At 38.1% G+C, this 13,842-nt stretch overlaps 1 protein-coding gene across 2 annotated transcripts in view; it reads left to right on the plus strand.

Moving 5' to 3' along the window:
- ranbp3b (RAN binding protein 3b) overlaps window positions 1–11,822 on the plus strand; it is a 43,716-nt gene extending 31,894 nt beyond the window's left edge. For both annotated transcript variants that reach the window (XM_062023848.1, XM_062023849.1), the window contains 7 exons: window positions 249–324; window positions 428–524; window positions 887–1,011; window positions 1,090–1,210; window positions 1,336–1,478; window positions 10,349–10,541; window positions 10,632–11,822. In XM_062023848.1, coding sequence (XP_061879832.1) covers window positions 249–324; window positions 428–524; window positions 887–1,011; window positions 1,090–1,210; window positions 1,336–1,478; window positions 10,349–10,541; window positions 10,632–10,675 — 799 coding nt within the window. In that variant the 3' untranslated portion in view covers window positions 10,676–11,822. The remainder of the gene's footprint in view (window positions 1–248; window positions 325–427; window positions 525–886; window positions 1,012–1,089; window positions 1,211–1,335; window positions 1,479–10,348; window positions 10,542–10,631) is intronic.
- Window positions 11,823–13,842: the final 2,020 nt, after the last annotated feature.

Consider the following 13,842-nt stretch of genomic DNA (forward strand, 5'->3'; position numbering starts at 1 on the left):
TGCGCTGAACAACCAGCCTTTTACCATTGTTGGAGATACTGGCTTTGGTCAGGAACAGTCTGTCAAATCCATCAATGTTTTAGTCCTTTTTACCTCCCAGATGTGCACAAACTACACTTAAATCTGCATTTAAAAATAATGAAAATCAATCGTATCGGTCCTAAGAAGCAGGAAGTTATCGGTATCTGCTTGGGAAAAAAACATTATGCATCCTTTTTCATTTGTTTTTTCTTATTCTGTCTTCCCAGTTCAAAAAATGCCACAAACAGTACAGACAGCGGGGCGAAATTTGTTTTTGGGCAGAACATGTCTGAACGCGTTTTGGTGAGTGCGGACATCTCTTTATTTGCCTAGTTTGCTATGTTGGACAATGATCCCGCCTTAGAGCAAATTCCCATGTCTCTGTGCCGTTCTTTCTCTCCCACAGAGTCCTCCCAAGGGCGAGACCTCCAGCGAAGACAGTAAAGACATATTAGCCGCCCCCGCTTCAGAAACCCCTTCGCAAGAGAGCGCCCCGGAGAAGGGTAACCACGCGGAAATATGCCTTTCATAAGGGACAATTTATGTCTTCGCTTGAAGATGAGAGCTTTAAAATGAAGAGTTGTTGGTCAGCAAAGTACATGTGAAAAAAGAAGTCACTTGAGGGGTAGTTAAATTTACAAACAGCGTCAAGGGAATCTGTCCTGCAACCAGTCTGAATTTCCATGTCTTCTGCTCCTGTCCTCAAGCCAAGACCTACTGTTCCCCTATACTGTACACCTCAGGCTGATTTCACACTCACACGAACACAATAGCTCACATGTGAACCTTGCCACTGAGCGGTTGGTAATAGCTGTTTAAAATGATCCACTGCAAAAACGGACTTATCTGCACTCTCGCTCTTTAGTAAACAGCGTGTTGGAGTCTTTGGAGGAGTCTGCAGCAGCCTACACCAAAGCCACAGCCAAGAAGTGCATCTTAGAAGAAGTGGAAGTAAAAACCGGGGAAGAATCGGAAAGCAACGTTTTACAGGTACTGTAGAGTATTTGTTCATAGTCTGGAGGCCGACAAAAGACGTAAACAGAAACATTCCTTTGTCTTTTGCTTCAGATGCAATGTAAGCTGTACGTCTTTGAGAAGACCGCTCAGTCGTGGATAGAGAGAGGTCGGGGTCTGCTAAGGCTCAACGACATGGCGTCGACGGAAGACGGCATGCTACAGTCGCGTCTAGGTAAAGGCGCACAATCATTCATGGCATTTTTCAAGACTTTTGCTTCAACACAATCCTCACGAGACACTAAAATACGTACTTACACTGATGATGGTTCAACCCTGTGTTCGTTTTGCCTCCATCAGTGATGAGAACGCAGGGCAGCCTCCGGTTGATCCTCAACACTAAGCTATGGCCACAGATGCAGGTGGACAAGGCCAGCGACAAAAGCGTACGGATCACTGCCATGGACACAGAGGACCAGGGGGTCAAGGTCTTTCTAATAGTGGTATGTTTTACTAAACACTTACCGGCTTTGCAGCTTACCAATGTCGTACTAAAACATCTTGACAGATTTTTCTCTCTTCTCAATGAAACATCAAAGTTTTGGGCTTGCTTTTCTAGTATCATTTATTTAACAGGCGTCAACTTGTAATCCACGCGTATCTCTTATGTGCGACTGTCATTTACTGGTCACCTATCCTTAAACCTAAAAAAATTGCTTGGAGGTCGGTGAGCACAATCAGAATTAATCCGTACATTAGGCGCACCGGGTTATAAGGCGCACTGTCGATTTGTGAAATGAAAAGACTTTAAGTGCGCCTTTTAGGCCGAAAAATACGGTAGTAATGTTTTGTGGACAGAGATGTTCATTAATTTTACTAGCGACAGGATAAAGGATTTACTAGTAGTTGTAATCATCATATACAGTACATTTCTGAGGTTTTTCACCAAACTGATATCAGAATGTCAATAAAAAATCACACACTTACGAGAAGCTGTTAATGCTTCAGATACTGTATCTCTTAAAGGGAAACTGCACTTTTTGGGGAATTGTGCCTATCATTCACAATCATTATGAAAGACATGACGACGGATGTCTTTTTAATGCGTTGTAAATATTAAATACATTTGATCAAAAGTCTATTTAAATGGAGCTTATGAGAGCCTCAATTAGGGTTTTACATACATGATGTACGTTTACATGGAATGTAGCATCAGGCACATTTATAATAACATTTAATATGTATGTATTTTGATCATTTTAAGCATACGCGGCGCATTAATTTCAGAAACGCTTGCTTATTTTAAATCACTTATTTCGGCTCACTGCAGACATTGAAAGCCATCAAACATAATAAAACATCACTTATTGTGCAAGGTCTGTTGTCATTAGAATGCCGACTGCTGGGATGTTGATGTATTCCCATTTAGGTGGTTCCTGGTTCGATTCACCATCCTAGTCAGGTCCGTTGTGTCCTTGAGCAAGACACTTCATCCTTGCTCCTGATGGGTCGTGGTTAGGGTCTAGCATGGCAGCTCCCCCCATCAGTGTGTGAAAGTGTCTGTGAATGTGGAAATAGTGTCAAAGCACTTTGAGTACCTTGAAAGTAGAAAAGCGCTATACAAGTATAACCCATTTACCACTTAAGTCATAATATTAGCACTTAAAAAATCTTATCTGTGACTTTAGCACCAATCTTCTCATTGTTTGATATTGCCATTAATGCCATAAGTGGTGGAAAAGTGTATTATAGCTGCAGCCCACATAGATCACAGCTGAAAAACAGATATTTTTGGGCTCTAGGGGGCGCTCATTGCTCAACAATGGGCCTATGGTTAAGAAACACTGTTCTAGCACATATGTTTTGTTTTAAACCATTCCATTGTAGCCCTGGCTTTATGTTTAGAGGCATTGTCCTACTGTTAGGTGAACCCCCACCCAAGTATCAAGTCTTTGGCAGACACCAACAGGTTTTCTTCCAAGATTATAGTAGTAGTTTAGTCTTTATTTGAAGGGACAATGTACAGAAACATTAAGCTCAAAGACATATGTTCTGTACCAGATTATAGCTAAATAGCTAATTTCCATCTGCAGTCCCTGGCTACCTAAATTAAAGGGATACAGAAATCATGCAATAAAATTATGACAATAAAATCATACACAAGTATTAAGAAAAAAATCATAAAATGCCCTTTCATGGACACATACTTAATATACAATACAACCACACCTCATTTACATCATCACACAAAGACAATACATGCTTTTGTTCACATCTGTCATCATTTGTAAAAACAACCATGATTTTAACACACACACCTCACAATTTACAATAAAAATGCTCTCATGGATAAATATAATACACATTAGGTTGATGTGTCAAACATAATGCCCATCTTAGTGACCGTGTGAGCAGCTTTGATTGCTCCAAAGCCACTTTTTAACTTCAATTGTGAATGAAGAGTCATCTGTTAGACTTTTCAAGTTTGTTGTGAGGTCGTTCCATTCCTTTATGGCTTTATATGAAAAGGCTGATTGTGCAAAAGAGGTTTTACATCTGGGTATGCTACACTGCCCCCTGGTGCCCTTTATTTGGCTCCATCCATCAGTGCATCAACTCTGACTGTCTTCCCTGTCCATGCACAAGAGAAGCACGCCCAGAGCATGATGCTGCCACCACCGAAACCTGACAGTAGGAATGGTGTGTGCAGAATGATGTGCAGTGTTGGTTCTCTGCCACACATGGCCTTTAGCATTTTGGCTAACATTCAATTTTGGTCTGGTCTGACAAAGCACATGTTTGCTCTGTCCCCAACATGTCTTCTGGCAAACTTCGCTTTTTTTTTAACAATGGTTTTGTTCACTCTACCATAAAGACAACAATTGTGCGGTGCATGACTAATTGTTGTCCTGTGGACAAATGTCCCCCCAGTTGGTCTCTGCAGTTGGTCTAGAGTCAACATGTGCCTCTTGGCTGTATCTCTGATCAGTGCTCTCTTTTTTTCCGACCTGTAAGTTTAGGTGGACGGCCTTGTCTTGGTAGGTTTACAGTTGTGCCATACTCTTTCCATTTCTGGATGAGGAATTGAACAGTGCTCTGTGAGATGATCAACGCTTGGGAAATCTTTTTATAGCCTAAGCCTGCTTTAAACGTATCCACAACGTTATCCCTGACCTGTCTTGTGTGTTCCTTGGACGTATAGATGCTGTTTGCGCCTCATTATTCTCTTAACCAACCTCTGAGGCCGTTACAAAGCAGCTGTATTTGTACTGAAATACGATTACACACAGGTGGACAGTATTAATTCAGTAGCAATCATCAGGCAATTTGTGAAGGCAATTGGTTGCACTTAGATAAAAAAAGGGCTGAATACTTTTGCACACCACACTTTTCAGTTTATTTGTATAAATTGTTTTGAATCATGTATTTTCTTTCAAATTCACAATTCTATACTACTTTGTGTTGGTCTGTCACATATAAATCCAATAAAACCTATTTGTTTGTGGTTTTAATGTGCACAAATACAGTGCAAGCCACTGTAATTGTATAAATATAAATAAATGTTTCTATATCACTTAAGTACATGTTATGTGTATGAAAAATGCTATACAAAAAAGTGATTTTGTTTTTAGGAAATGATAAATAGCATGAATGTCCTGAATGAACTGAATTGGTTGGTGTTGCAATTGTTTGAATCAGTCATGAAATGTTGAAGTATTACATTTTATTTATTGAGAAATTGTATTACAGAATTCCTGGAAATTCCGGAAAAACAGGAATTTTGCTAGTTTAGAATTCAACTTGTTTTTTTCTCCTGACGAAGAGGAATGTTTTGACGAAACGGCTGAAAAATATGAAAGGAGTAGTCGAACGAAAAAAGGTTGGAACTAGGGTTGGGAAAACCGGGAATTCCTGGAAATTTGATGAACGTGGAAAAATTGTTGTTTGAGTGTCCAGGATAATGTTGAATGTGTTGAAGGTGGAATGGTTTGAATCGGTTGAAAAATGGGGGCATTCATTTTGAATGGGGAAAATGTCCCCGATAACTGAGAATTTTGGAAAATCCGTGAGAGCACACAATTCCTGAACAGGCTGTATATGTTGAAGTTTTAATGGTATGAATCGAATGTAAAAGTTGGTAATTGTGGAATTTTGAAAAATGTCCCATTCATTTCAATGGAAATTTCCTGAAAATTTCGGGAAAAGCGGTAATTTTTTCAAAGTTGGTAAAAAAAAACTTGATTGTTCTGAATGAGTTGAAAGGGTTGGTGTTGGAATTTTTCGAATTGGTCAAGAGACGTTGAAGTAGTAATTTTAATTGTTGAAGTAGTAGTTTTAATTGAGAAATGGTATAAGAGCATTCCTAAGATTTCGGGAACATTTTTACAGTTCAAAAAACAACTTTGTTTTTTGTCCTGATTCAGAGGAATGTTTTGACGGTGAAACGGTTGAAATGGATTGAAAAATGTGGATGGAGTAGTTGAAAGAAAATAAAGTGAAAATAAGGTTTGGAAAACCGGGAATTTCTGGAATTTTTTTAACCTGGAAAAATGTGAATTTCCAGGATGGGGGAAAGTGTTGAAGGTAGACTGGTTTGAATCGGTTGAAAAATGGGGAAATGGTGAAAGTTTGAAATATGGCCAATTAATTTTGAATGGGAAAAATGTTCCGGAAATCGGAAAAATCTGGGAATTTTTGGCATTTGTCAATGTAAAGCCCGCTATTCCTGAATAGGTTGAACAGTTTGAAGTTGGAACGGTGTGAATAGGATGAAAAATGTGGAATGTAGAGCGAGCAAAAATAAATAGATGCATTTTGGTGTAGAAAAGCATGTGTGAATGCTTTGGAACATTCACACAATACAGTTTGGTGTAAACTGGGGGAAAAAAAGCAATACAATTAAACAGAATGAAGGTTGGTTCCAATGTTGCTAGCTTAATTTTAAGGTGCGGACCAGCTCATTGATACGCTAATGAAAATTAGCAGTATGACTGTGTGTATCCATTCCTTTTTTATACCACTTATCCTTATTAAGGTCGCGGGGGTAAGCTGGAGCCTATCCCATCTGACTTCTGGCGAGAAACAGGATACACCCTAGACTGGTCGCCAGCCAATCGCACGACACATATAGACAATCATTCACACTCACGTTCATACCTAGATTAATTGGAAATTCTAAATTGTACATAACACGCATATTTTGGAAATGTGGGAGGAAGCCGGAGAAAACCCATGCGTGCACGGCAACTAGGGCTGGGCGATATGGCCTTTTTTTAATATCTATATTTTTAGGCCATGTCACGATACATGATATATATCTCTCCATATTTTGCCTTAGCCTTGAATGAACACTTGATGCATATAATCACAGCAGTATGATGATTCTATGTGTCTACATTAAAACATTCTTCTTCTACATATGCTCATTTTAAACTTTCATGCAGAGAGGGAAATCACAACTAAGTCAATTTACCAAAACTGTATTTATTAAACAGTTATTAAGCAGTGGCACAAACATTCATGTCATTTCGACACAGAAAGTGCAAGATTGTGTTGGCAAGTATGACTGGGAGACACAACTGCTCTGTACTTCTCCCTACGTCCATTTACCACTCCATACGGCGGCATTTTAAAAAGTCATAAATTTTACTTTTTGAAACCGATAATTTCCGATATTACATTTTAAAGCATTTATCGGCCGATAATATCGGCAGTCCGATATTATCGGACATCTCTAATTGACCGATTATCTGCGCCGATATTTGGCATTTCGACGTATATCGATACTAGCCTTCTTTTCTATATCGGTTGATATTTTTAATTTTCAAAAAAAAACCTACAACAGAAATACATCAGCAGTATAATACATTTCACATATGATACCAGTATTTATATTTAGTATTAAAAAATGTGACCGAGTAGGTTACTAGTACTGAAATAACCAGTGCTGCGGCCCTGTGAGCATCCACGCCAGAGAACATTGTGTAGGAGCACAAAACTTCATCACCATACCAAACTGAAACATTAACATTATTAGTAATATTAACATGAACCAACTTTTCCCAAGGTTGCTGCAGCCGATCGCTTTCTTTCACTCGCTTCACTTCCCTGGAATTTCGGCGTGCATTTAAGGCTGCACTGCTGTTATTAGATAACAACAGGTGTGGACAACATTGGAGACACCTCACCCAAAAAGTACACCATGGACGAGAAAAATATTTGATATTGCTTTCTTTTTGGAAGCGCAACACACATTGTTGTCACTCGTCACTCCCTCACTCAACTGCTGTGACTTTGAGTGTTGAGGAGAAGAAACATGTACAGAGAACTTTGCCACAACTTGTTTATAACTTCTTTCCGTATATTTTCTAGGATGGTCTCTCGACCAATATTTATTGCTAACCATGTCAGCGTTCCCAATAATAAACACTAGCTAAAAATATTTTGTCATCATTAAATTTAACGCAGGCTGTGAAGTGATAGCACGCAAAGTTGTTACTAAAGCATAAAGTTTGTGTATGAGATGTGAGAGGTATCACTCCTTTTTAGTTTTGTTGGCCAATTTCTTGCACAGAGCCACATGGTGTTGTTGGAGAACAGAGCTTGTTTATTAGACTTTATTTGCCAAACTGTTTTGTGTTTTGAATTGATAATAACAAGTAAACACTGTTTTTTCTACATTATATGTGAGGTTTTTAATGTCCATAAGTTATTACTTTAAAAAGCAGTTCATGTGACATAGCATTTTGTAAATGTTTTGCAGAGTATAGTTAACGCATACAGTAGGGAAGAGGTTCAGATAACCCCATTCCTGGGGGAATATTGTGAGTGATGGGTTGAGGGTAATTTTGCAATGCAGTCTGTTGAAAATGATGGAAGTGCCACTCTACATAACAGCTGACGCTGTGGTCAAAGTTGCAATTGCCACAAGACATTGTAAAAATTTAACACTCTACCATCTGGCAGCTTAAGTGGATAGCGCATCCCTCAATTTGTCACGTTTCATGTGTCAGGTAAACTGTGACGAATGGGGCCATATATAATTTCCTTCCTGCTGTATACAACATATTTCTGCTGAAACTTTTTTACAGTATGTGTTTCACACTACAAACGAAATGTGTATGATTAACGTGGCTGTATTTAATGGCACCATTAAAAAAATGCATACAAAATGGGGGGGAAAGAGCTAAAGGCATCATGTAATGATAAAAAGCTGATACGTTAATTCTAATAATGAACAAAACCACAATTATTCGTATGTAAAAGTATGGATAACGTTTATGTAGCCTTTTTTTTTATTAAACTATTTCATTTAAAAGAAATTACATAATGGCGTCGCATTCAACCCCCCAACACTGTTTTACCTGACATAATGAATAATCGTGATTAATAATCGTGATTTCAATATTGATAAAACATAATTGTGATTTTTATTTCGGCCATAACCGTGCAGCCCTCGTCTCACCTATAAGCTACATGAAGGATCCCAGAATTTGTTTTATTGAAATGTTTGCCATATTTAGAAATCGTATATTTCATATCAATCATACCATTTTAAGAAATAATTGATGTAAATCAGGGGTCACCAACCTTTTTGAAACCAAGAGCTACTTCTTGGGTACTGATTAATGCGAAGGGCTACCAGTTTGATACACACTTAAATAAATTGCCAGAAATAGCCAATTTGCTCAATTTACCTTTAACTCTATGTTATTATTAATAATTAATCAATCAATCAATCAATCAATGTTTATTTATATAGCCCTAAATCACAAGTGTCTCAAAGGGCTGTACAAGCCACAACGACATCCTCGGTGTCGAGTGGGTCTGACATAATATTGTGAAAGTCCAACACATCAGCGAAAGTCCAGTCCATGGTGGGGCCAGCGGGAACCATCCCGAGTGGAGACGGGTCAGCAGCGTAGAGATGTCCCCATCTGATGGACAGGCTAGCGGTCCACCCCGGAGCAGAGTAGAAAAGAAAAGAAAAGAAACGGCAGATCAACTGGTCTAAAAAGGGAGTCTATTTAAAGGCTAGAGTATACAAATGAGTTTTAAGATGAGACTTAAATGCTTCTACTGAGGTAGCATCTCTAACTTTTACCGGGAGGGCATTCCATAGTATTGGAGCCCGAATAGAAAACGCTCTATAGCCCGCAGACTAATGATATTTACACTTAATTGAACGGTTTAAAAGAGGAGAAAACACGAAAAAGATGACAGTTAAATTTTGAAACATAGTTTATCTTCAATTTCGACTCTTTAAAATTCAAAATTCAACCGAAAAAAAGAAGAGAAAAACTAGCTAATTCGAATCTTTTTGAAAAAATTAAAAAAAGAATTTATGGAACATCATTAGTAATTTTTCCTGATTAAGATTAATTTTAGAATTTGGATGACATGTTTTAAATAGGTTAAAATCCAATCTGCACTTTGTTAGAATATATAACAAATTGGACCAAGCTATATTTCTAACAAAGACAAATCATTATTTCTTCTAGATTTTCCAGAACAAAAATGTTAAAAGAAATTCAAAAGACTTTGAAATAAGATTTAAATTTGATTCTACAGAGTTTCTAGATTTGCCAGAGTAATTTTTTTGAATTTTAATCATGATAAGTTTGAAGAAATATTTCACAAATATTCTTTGTCGAAAAAACAGAAGCTAAAATGAAGAATTAAATTAAAATGTATTTATTATTCTTTACAATAAAAAAAATAAATTTACTTGAACATTGATTTAAATTGTCAGGAAAGAAGAGGAAGGAATTTAAAAGGTAAAAAGGTATATGTGTTTAAAAATCCTAAAATAATTTTTAAGGTTGTATTTTGTCTCTAAAATTGTCTTTCTGAAAGTTATAAGAAGCGAAGTAAAAAAAATAATGAATTTATTTAAACAAGTGAAGACCAAGTCTTTAAAATATTTTCTTGGATTTTCACATTCTATTTGAGTTTTGTCTCTCTTAGAATTAAAAATGTCGAGCACAGCGAGACCAGCTTGCTAATAAATAAATAAAATTTAAAAAATAGAGGCAGCTCACTGGTAAGTGCTGCTATTTGAGCTATTTTTAGAACAGGCCAGCGGGCTACTCATCTGGTCCTTACGGGCTACCTGGTGCCCGCGGGCACAGCGTTGGTGACCCCTGATGTAAATTGTTACAAATTTGAAGTGAACATATGTGTTGGTAATTGCTGCGAAGTAGAAAAGGGGTAGGATTAAATATATATGTTTTTTTCCTTATTTATTATGCATTTTTGCCAGGTGCGACTTATACTCCGGTGTGACTTATACTCCGAAAAATACGGTACTCGTTATACCAGATGTTAGTGGACAGTTGTGTATGTAAAAGCCATCCCTGTCTGTGGTCCTCAGGGTAGCTCTAAAGACATTGGTCAGCTGGCCGCAGCATTGCATTACCGGATTGTGGCCCTCAAGAGCCGGGCGGACCAGGAGCCCGAACCCCCCACCACAACCATCCCCGAGGCCGAGGTGCCGCAGTCCAACGAGGAGGACAGCGACGAGGAGAACGCCTCCGCTTCGGCAGCTGCATCAACCGTTGCTGCGAGTCAGTGCTTCTACTTTTGTTGTCACCATTGTGGAAACCAGTTAGTTAGTGCTCCTCCTAAACTATGCCGCCCTCTTTGTCCGTCCGCAGCAAACTCAGAAGGAGGAGAGAACCAGGCTGCGGGAAGCACATAGCGCCACCCTGTGGGACAGCCTGCGCAGATGCTGCTTTGGAGGCATTTTTTTGCCGCAGTCATCTCTACGGACATCCCTTGACCAATGTGGTCTCTCAGACCAGTACTTTTGGATATTAGAAGTCTAGCTCCAGGAAATAACATCTCCCCCCTCCAACCACCGCACCCCCGCCCCCAAGTGTCGGAGTGTTGTCACCCCCTCCCAACCTGTGCAGTTCATCTTTGCTGCCATCTGCGTCATCGTTGGAGTCGTTTGCTCCACTCCTCGTTTGGTGGTTTTTCCTTTTACGTTTTCCCGTTTTTTCCCCCAAATAGCAAAAATAAAGACTTCAAAGCTTTGGTTTGGGACTTTCTGCTCATCATATTGATGAGCACAAGGCTGTTTTCCTCTACATTTTAAAGTACGACACATGTTAAGACTGCAGTTTCTACTTTGGGACCTTTTTACTCACTGTACAGCCGCTCCTCTGGAGGCCACACATCAAAAAGGGGCTTCATCACGTGTTGTATTTGACCAGTCATCGTCCGCTGTTCCCAGCATCGATTCCGACCCTAACTGCCCACCCCACATGCCCTAAACATCCCAACTCGGTTGGTGCGTTAGGTTTTGGCAACTGTAATTTATTTTTTTTAGCCACCTGGCATCGCGACATTTGTGCTATTTGTAACGGCTAGAAGAGACCGCTCAACTTGTCATTAATAGCAGTTTCTTTCATTTCATATTAATCTATATTCTAGTGAATAAAGGACTGAAACAATGCACATTCTGTTAATGTGAGTCAATGTGACAACTTTTAAGAAGTCTCAGATGACCCGCACAGATTTTTCTTTTTTCTTTTTGTGCTTTCAACTTGTCAGTCTTCATCTTGCATGTAAACATTTTTATTTCGTTGAACATCCCAGGGCTTTGATTTATTTTTTTTTGTCGTACTTTTTGAAAACACATTTTTATTTACATTTGGAAAATATGTTGCATTGACATTGTGTGTGTGGAAACATTGGAGTGATGACTGTTAATACCCTTTTGAACGTCATGTACATTTTTGAATATATCATTTAGTGGCGCACCATTGTCCCCACCCTCACACCCTCCTCTTCCAGCGTTCCCCCTCACTCCCTTCTCTCTCCTTTACAAAATAAACCTCTGCCATAAATGTTGTTTTCAAAGTGTGACTTAATAACCTCAGTGACTGTTCTGAGTACATGACGAATAACAAGTGTCTGCCTTTCACGTTTTCAGCTGTGCTAGGCTATTTTTGCAGCACCATGCAGGTGCAGCCATCACCTTGGGTCACCGTAGCAACCGAGGCGTGAGCCAGTTGAAAGAAAAAAATGGTAAGTGAGCTTTCACTTGTTCTACTTGACCTTCATGCTACACAAAGTGCTTTGACGCTGACTATTTCACTTCATGTTCAACGTCTTCCCTGAGGATACTGTGCGCTGACAGCCGCAAGGTCTATGGGTCATGTTGAGACTGAACCACCTGAATGAGATACCCCTCCCTTCTGTCCCAGGTATACGCTGAACATTTAATCATGGACATAAAATTATGCTTTAATATCAAATAACTTAATACCTTCATCTTTAAAGATTTAAGCTTTTCCCTATGGGTCACTGCGGAATTAGAGCCCAACTTTGTACAAATGGCAATACGATTAGCATTAAGGCAGTCAGCTGTGAAGACCACGCCGTGATAACACCTGAGATAGGCTACCAACTTCCCGTGGACACGTATCATCAAGATGTTTGAGGCACTTTCCAAGAAGTAGAATGCTGCCACTGAGAAGAGAGAATGGTAGTCGTGTTTTTATTTGCGTTTGCACTCCCGAGCAGATTTACCAGCAGGTGCTACGTAGGAATTGGACTGAAATAAAATGATGAAAAGGGAAACGTGATCTCCCATAAAGACTGCGCGGAGTCATTTTGCTTCCTTAAAAGGAGCCGAGTCCTTTCCTGACCACTGTCTCCGCTCTGGAGACGCAGCGAGGAATGTCGACTCCTGACTTTTCCTGCTGAACATTTAACTAACTCTGATGTCACCCATGAATATTGAGAAATAACATGATGTCACCCGGTAGTCAGTCCAAACATCAATTAGGAGGTTTATCTTTGTCAATCGTGATGCTACCCTATTGATTTTATCTTAACATCTTCCCAGTGATGGACATTTGAGCTTGATGACTGAAATGTAAGCCATAGCAGTCACTAGTGCTGTTCAATGTAGACAAAAATATACACAATGAGTTAACTCATGTGATTAATCACCAAAAATATTGCATTAATCATGAACCCTATTAGATGAATCATGCAATTTTGTTTTTGACCGTACAAGTTCTTTTACCTTAACCGCTATGATTTCAGTGATCGGGCCAATGCATACATCTGTTCAAAAATGAGTGAGGAGACTCCGACCGGTGTGCTCACTGGCAAATTTCACTCCAAAACACAGCCTGAAAAACTTTTGATAAAGTTTTTATCAAAAGTTTTTAATGACAAAACAATTTTTTTTATTAAAAAAAGTAGTATTTTTTTATTTTAAAAAGTAGTTTTAGTTTTTTTTAAATAGTATTTTTTATTTAAAAAAATAGTATTTTGAATTTTTTTTTAAATAGTATTTTTTTATTTAAAAATATATATTTTTTTAATTTAAAAAAATATAATTTTTTAACTTAAAAAAAATAGTATTTTTTTAATTAAAAAAAATAGGTTTTATTGCGAAAAACATGACATGCGTTCAAGTAAAACGTTCATAAACGTTCCTGGATGACATTCTGACGATACAATTGCATCCATCCATCCATCCATTTTCTACCGCTTGTCCCTTTTGGGGTCGCGGGCGGTGCTGGAGCCTATCTCATTTGTGTACAAATTTTGGGATCTTTTCTTAAGCAATTTTTAATCACACAAGTAATCACCTGTGATTAATTATGATTGATCCAAATTCCAAAATGTGATTAATTAAAAACAAATTAATTGTTTGGCAACCCTAGTAATTTTATAGCCCGATAACGATAGACAATATATAATGATTAGTCTTTTTTTCTTAAAAAAAAAATATATATATATATATATATATATATATATATATATATATATATATATATATATATATATATATATATATATATATATATATATATATATATATATATATATATATATACCGTA

The sequence above is a fragment of the Entelurus aequoreus genome, linkage group LG16 (assembly GCF_033978785.1).
Source record: "Entelurus aequoreus isolate RoL-2023_Sb linkage group LG16, RoL_Eaeq_v1.1, whole genome shotgun sequence".
Taxonomy (NCBI): domain Eukaryota; kingdom Metazoa; phylum Chordata; class Actinopteri; order Syngnathiformes; family Syngnathidae; genus Entelurus; species Entelurus aequoreus.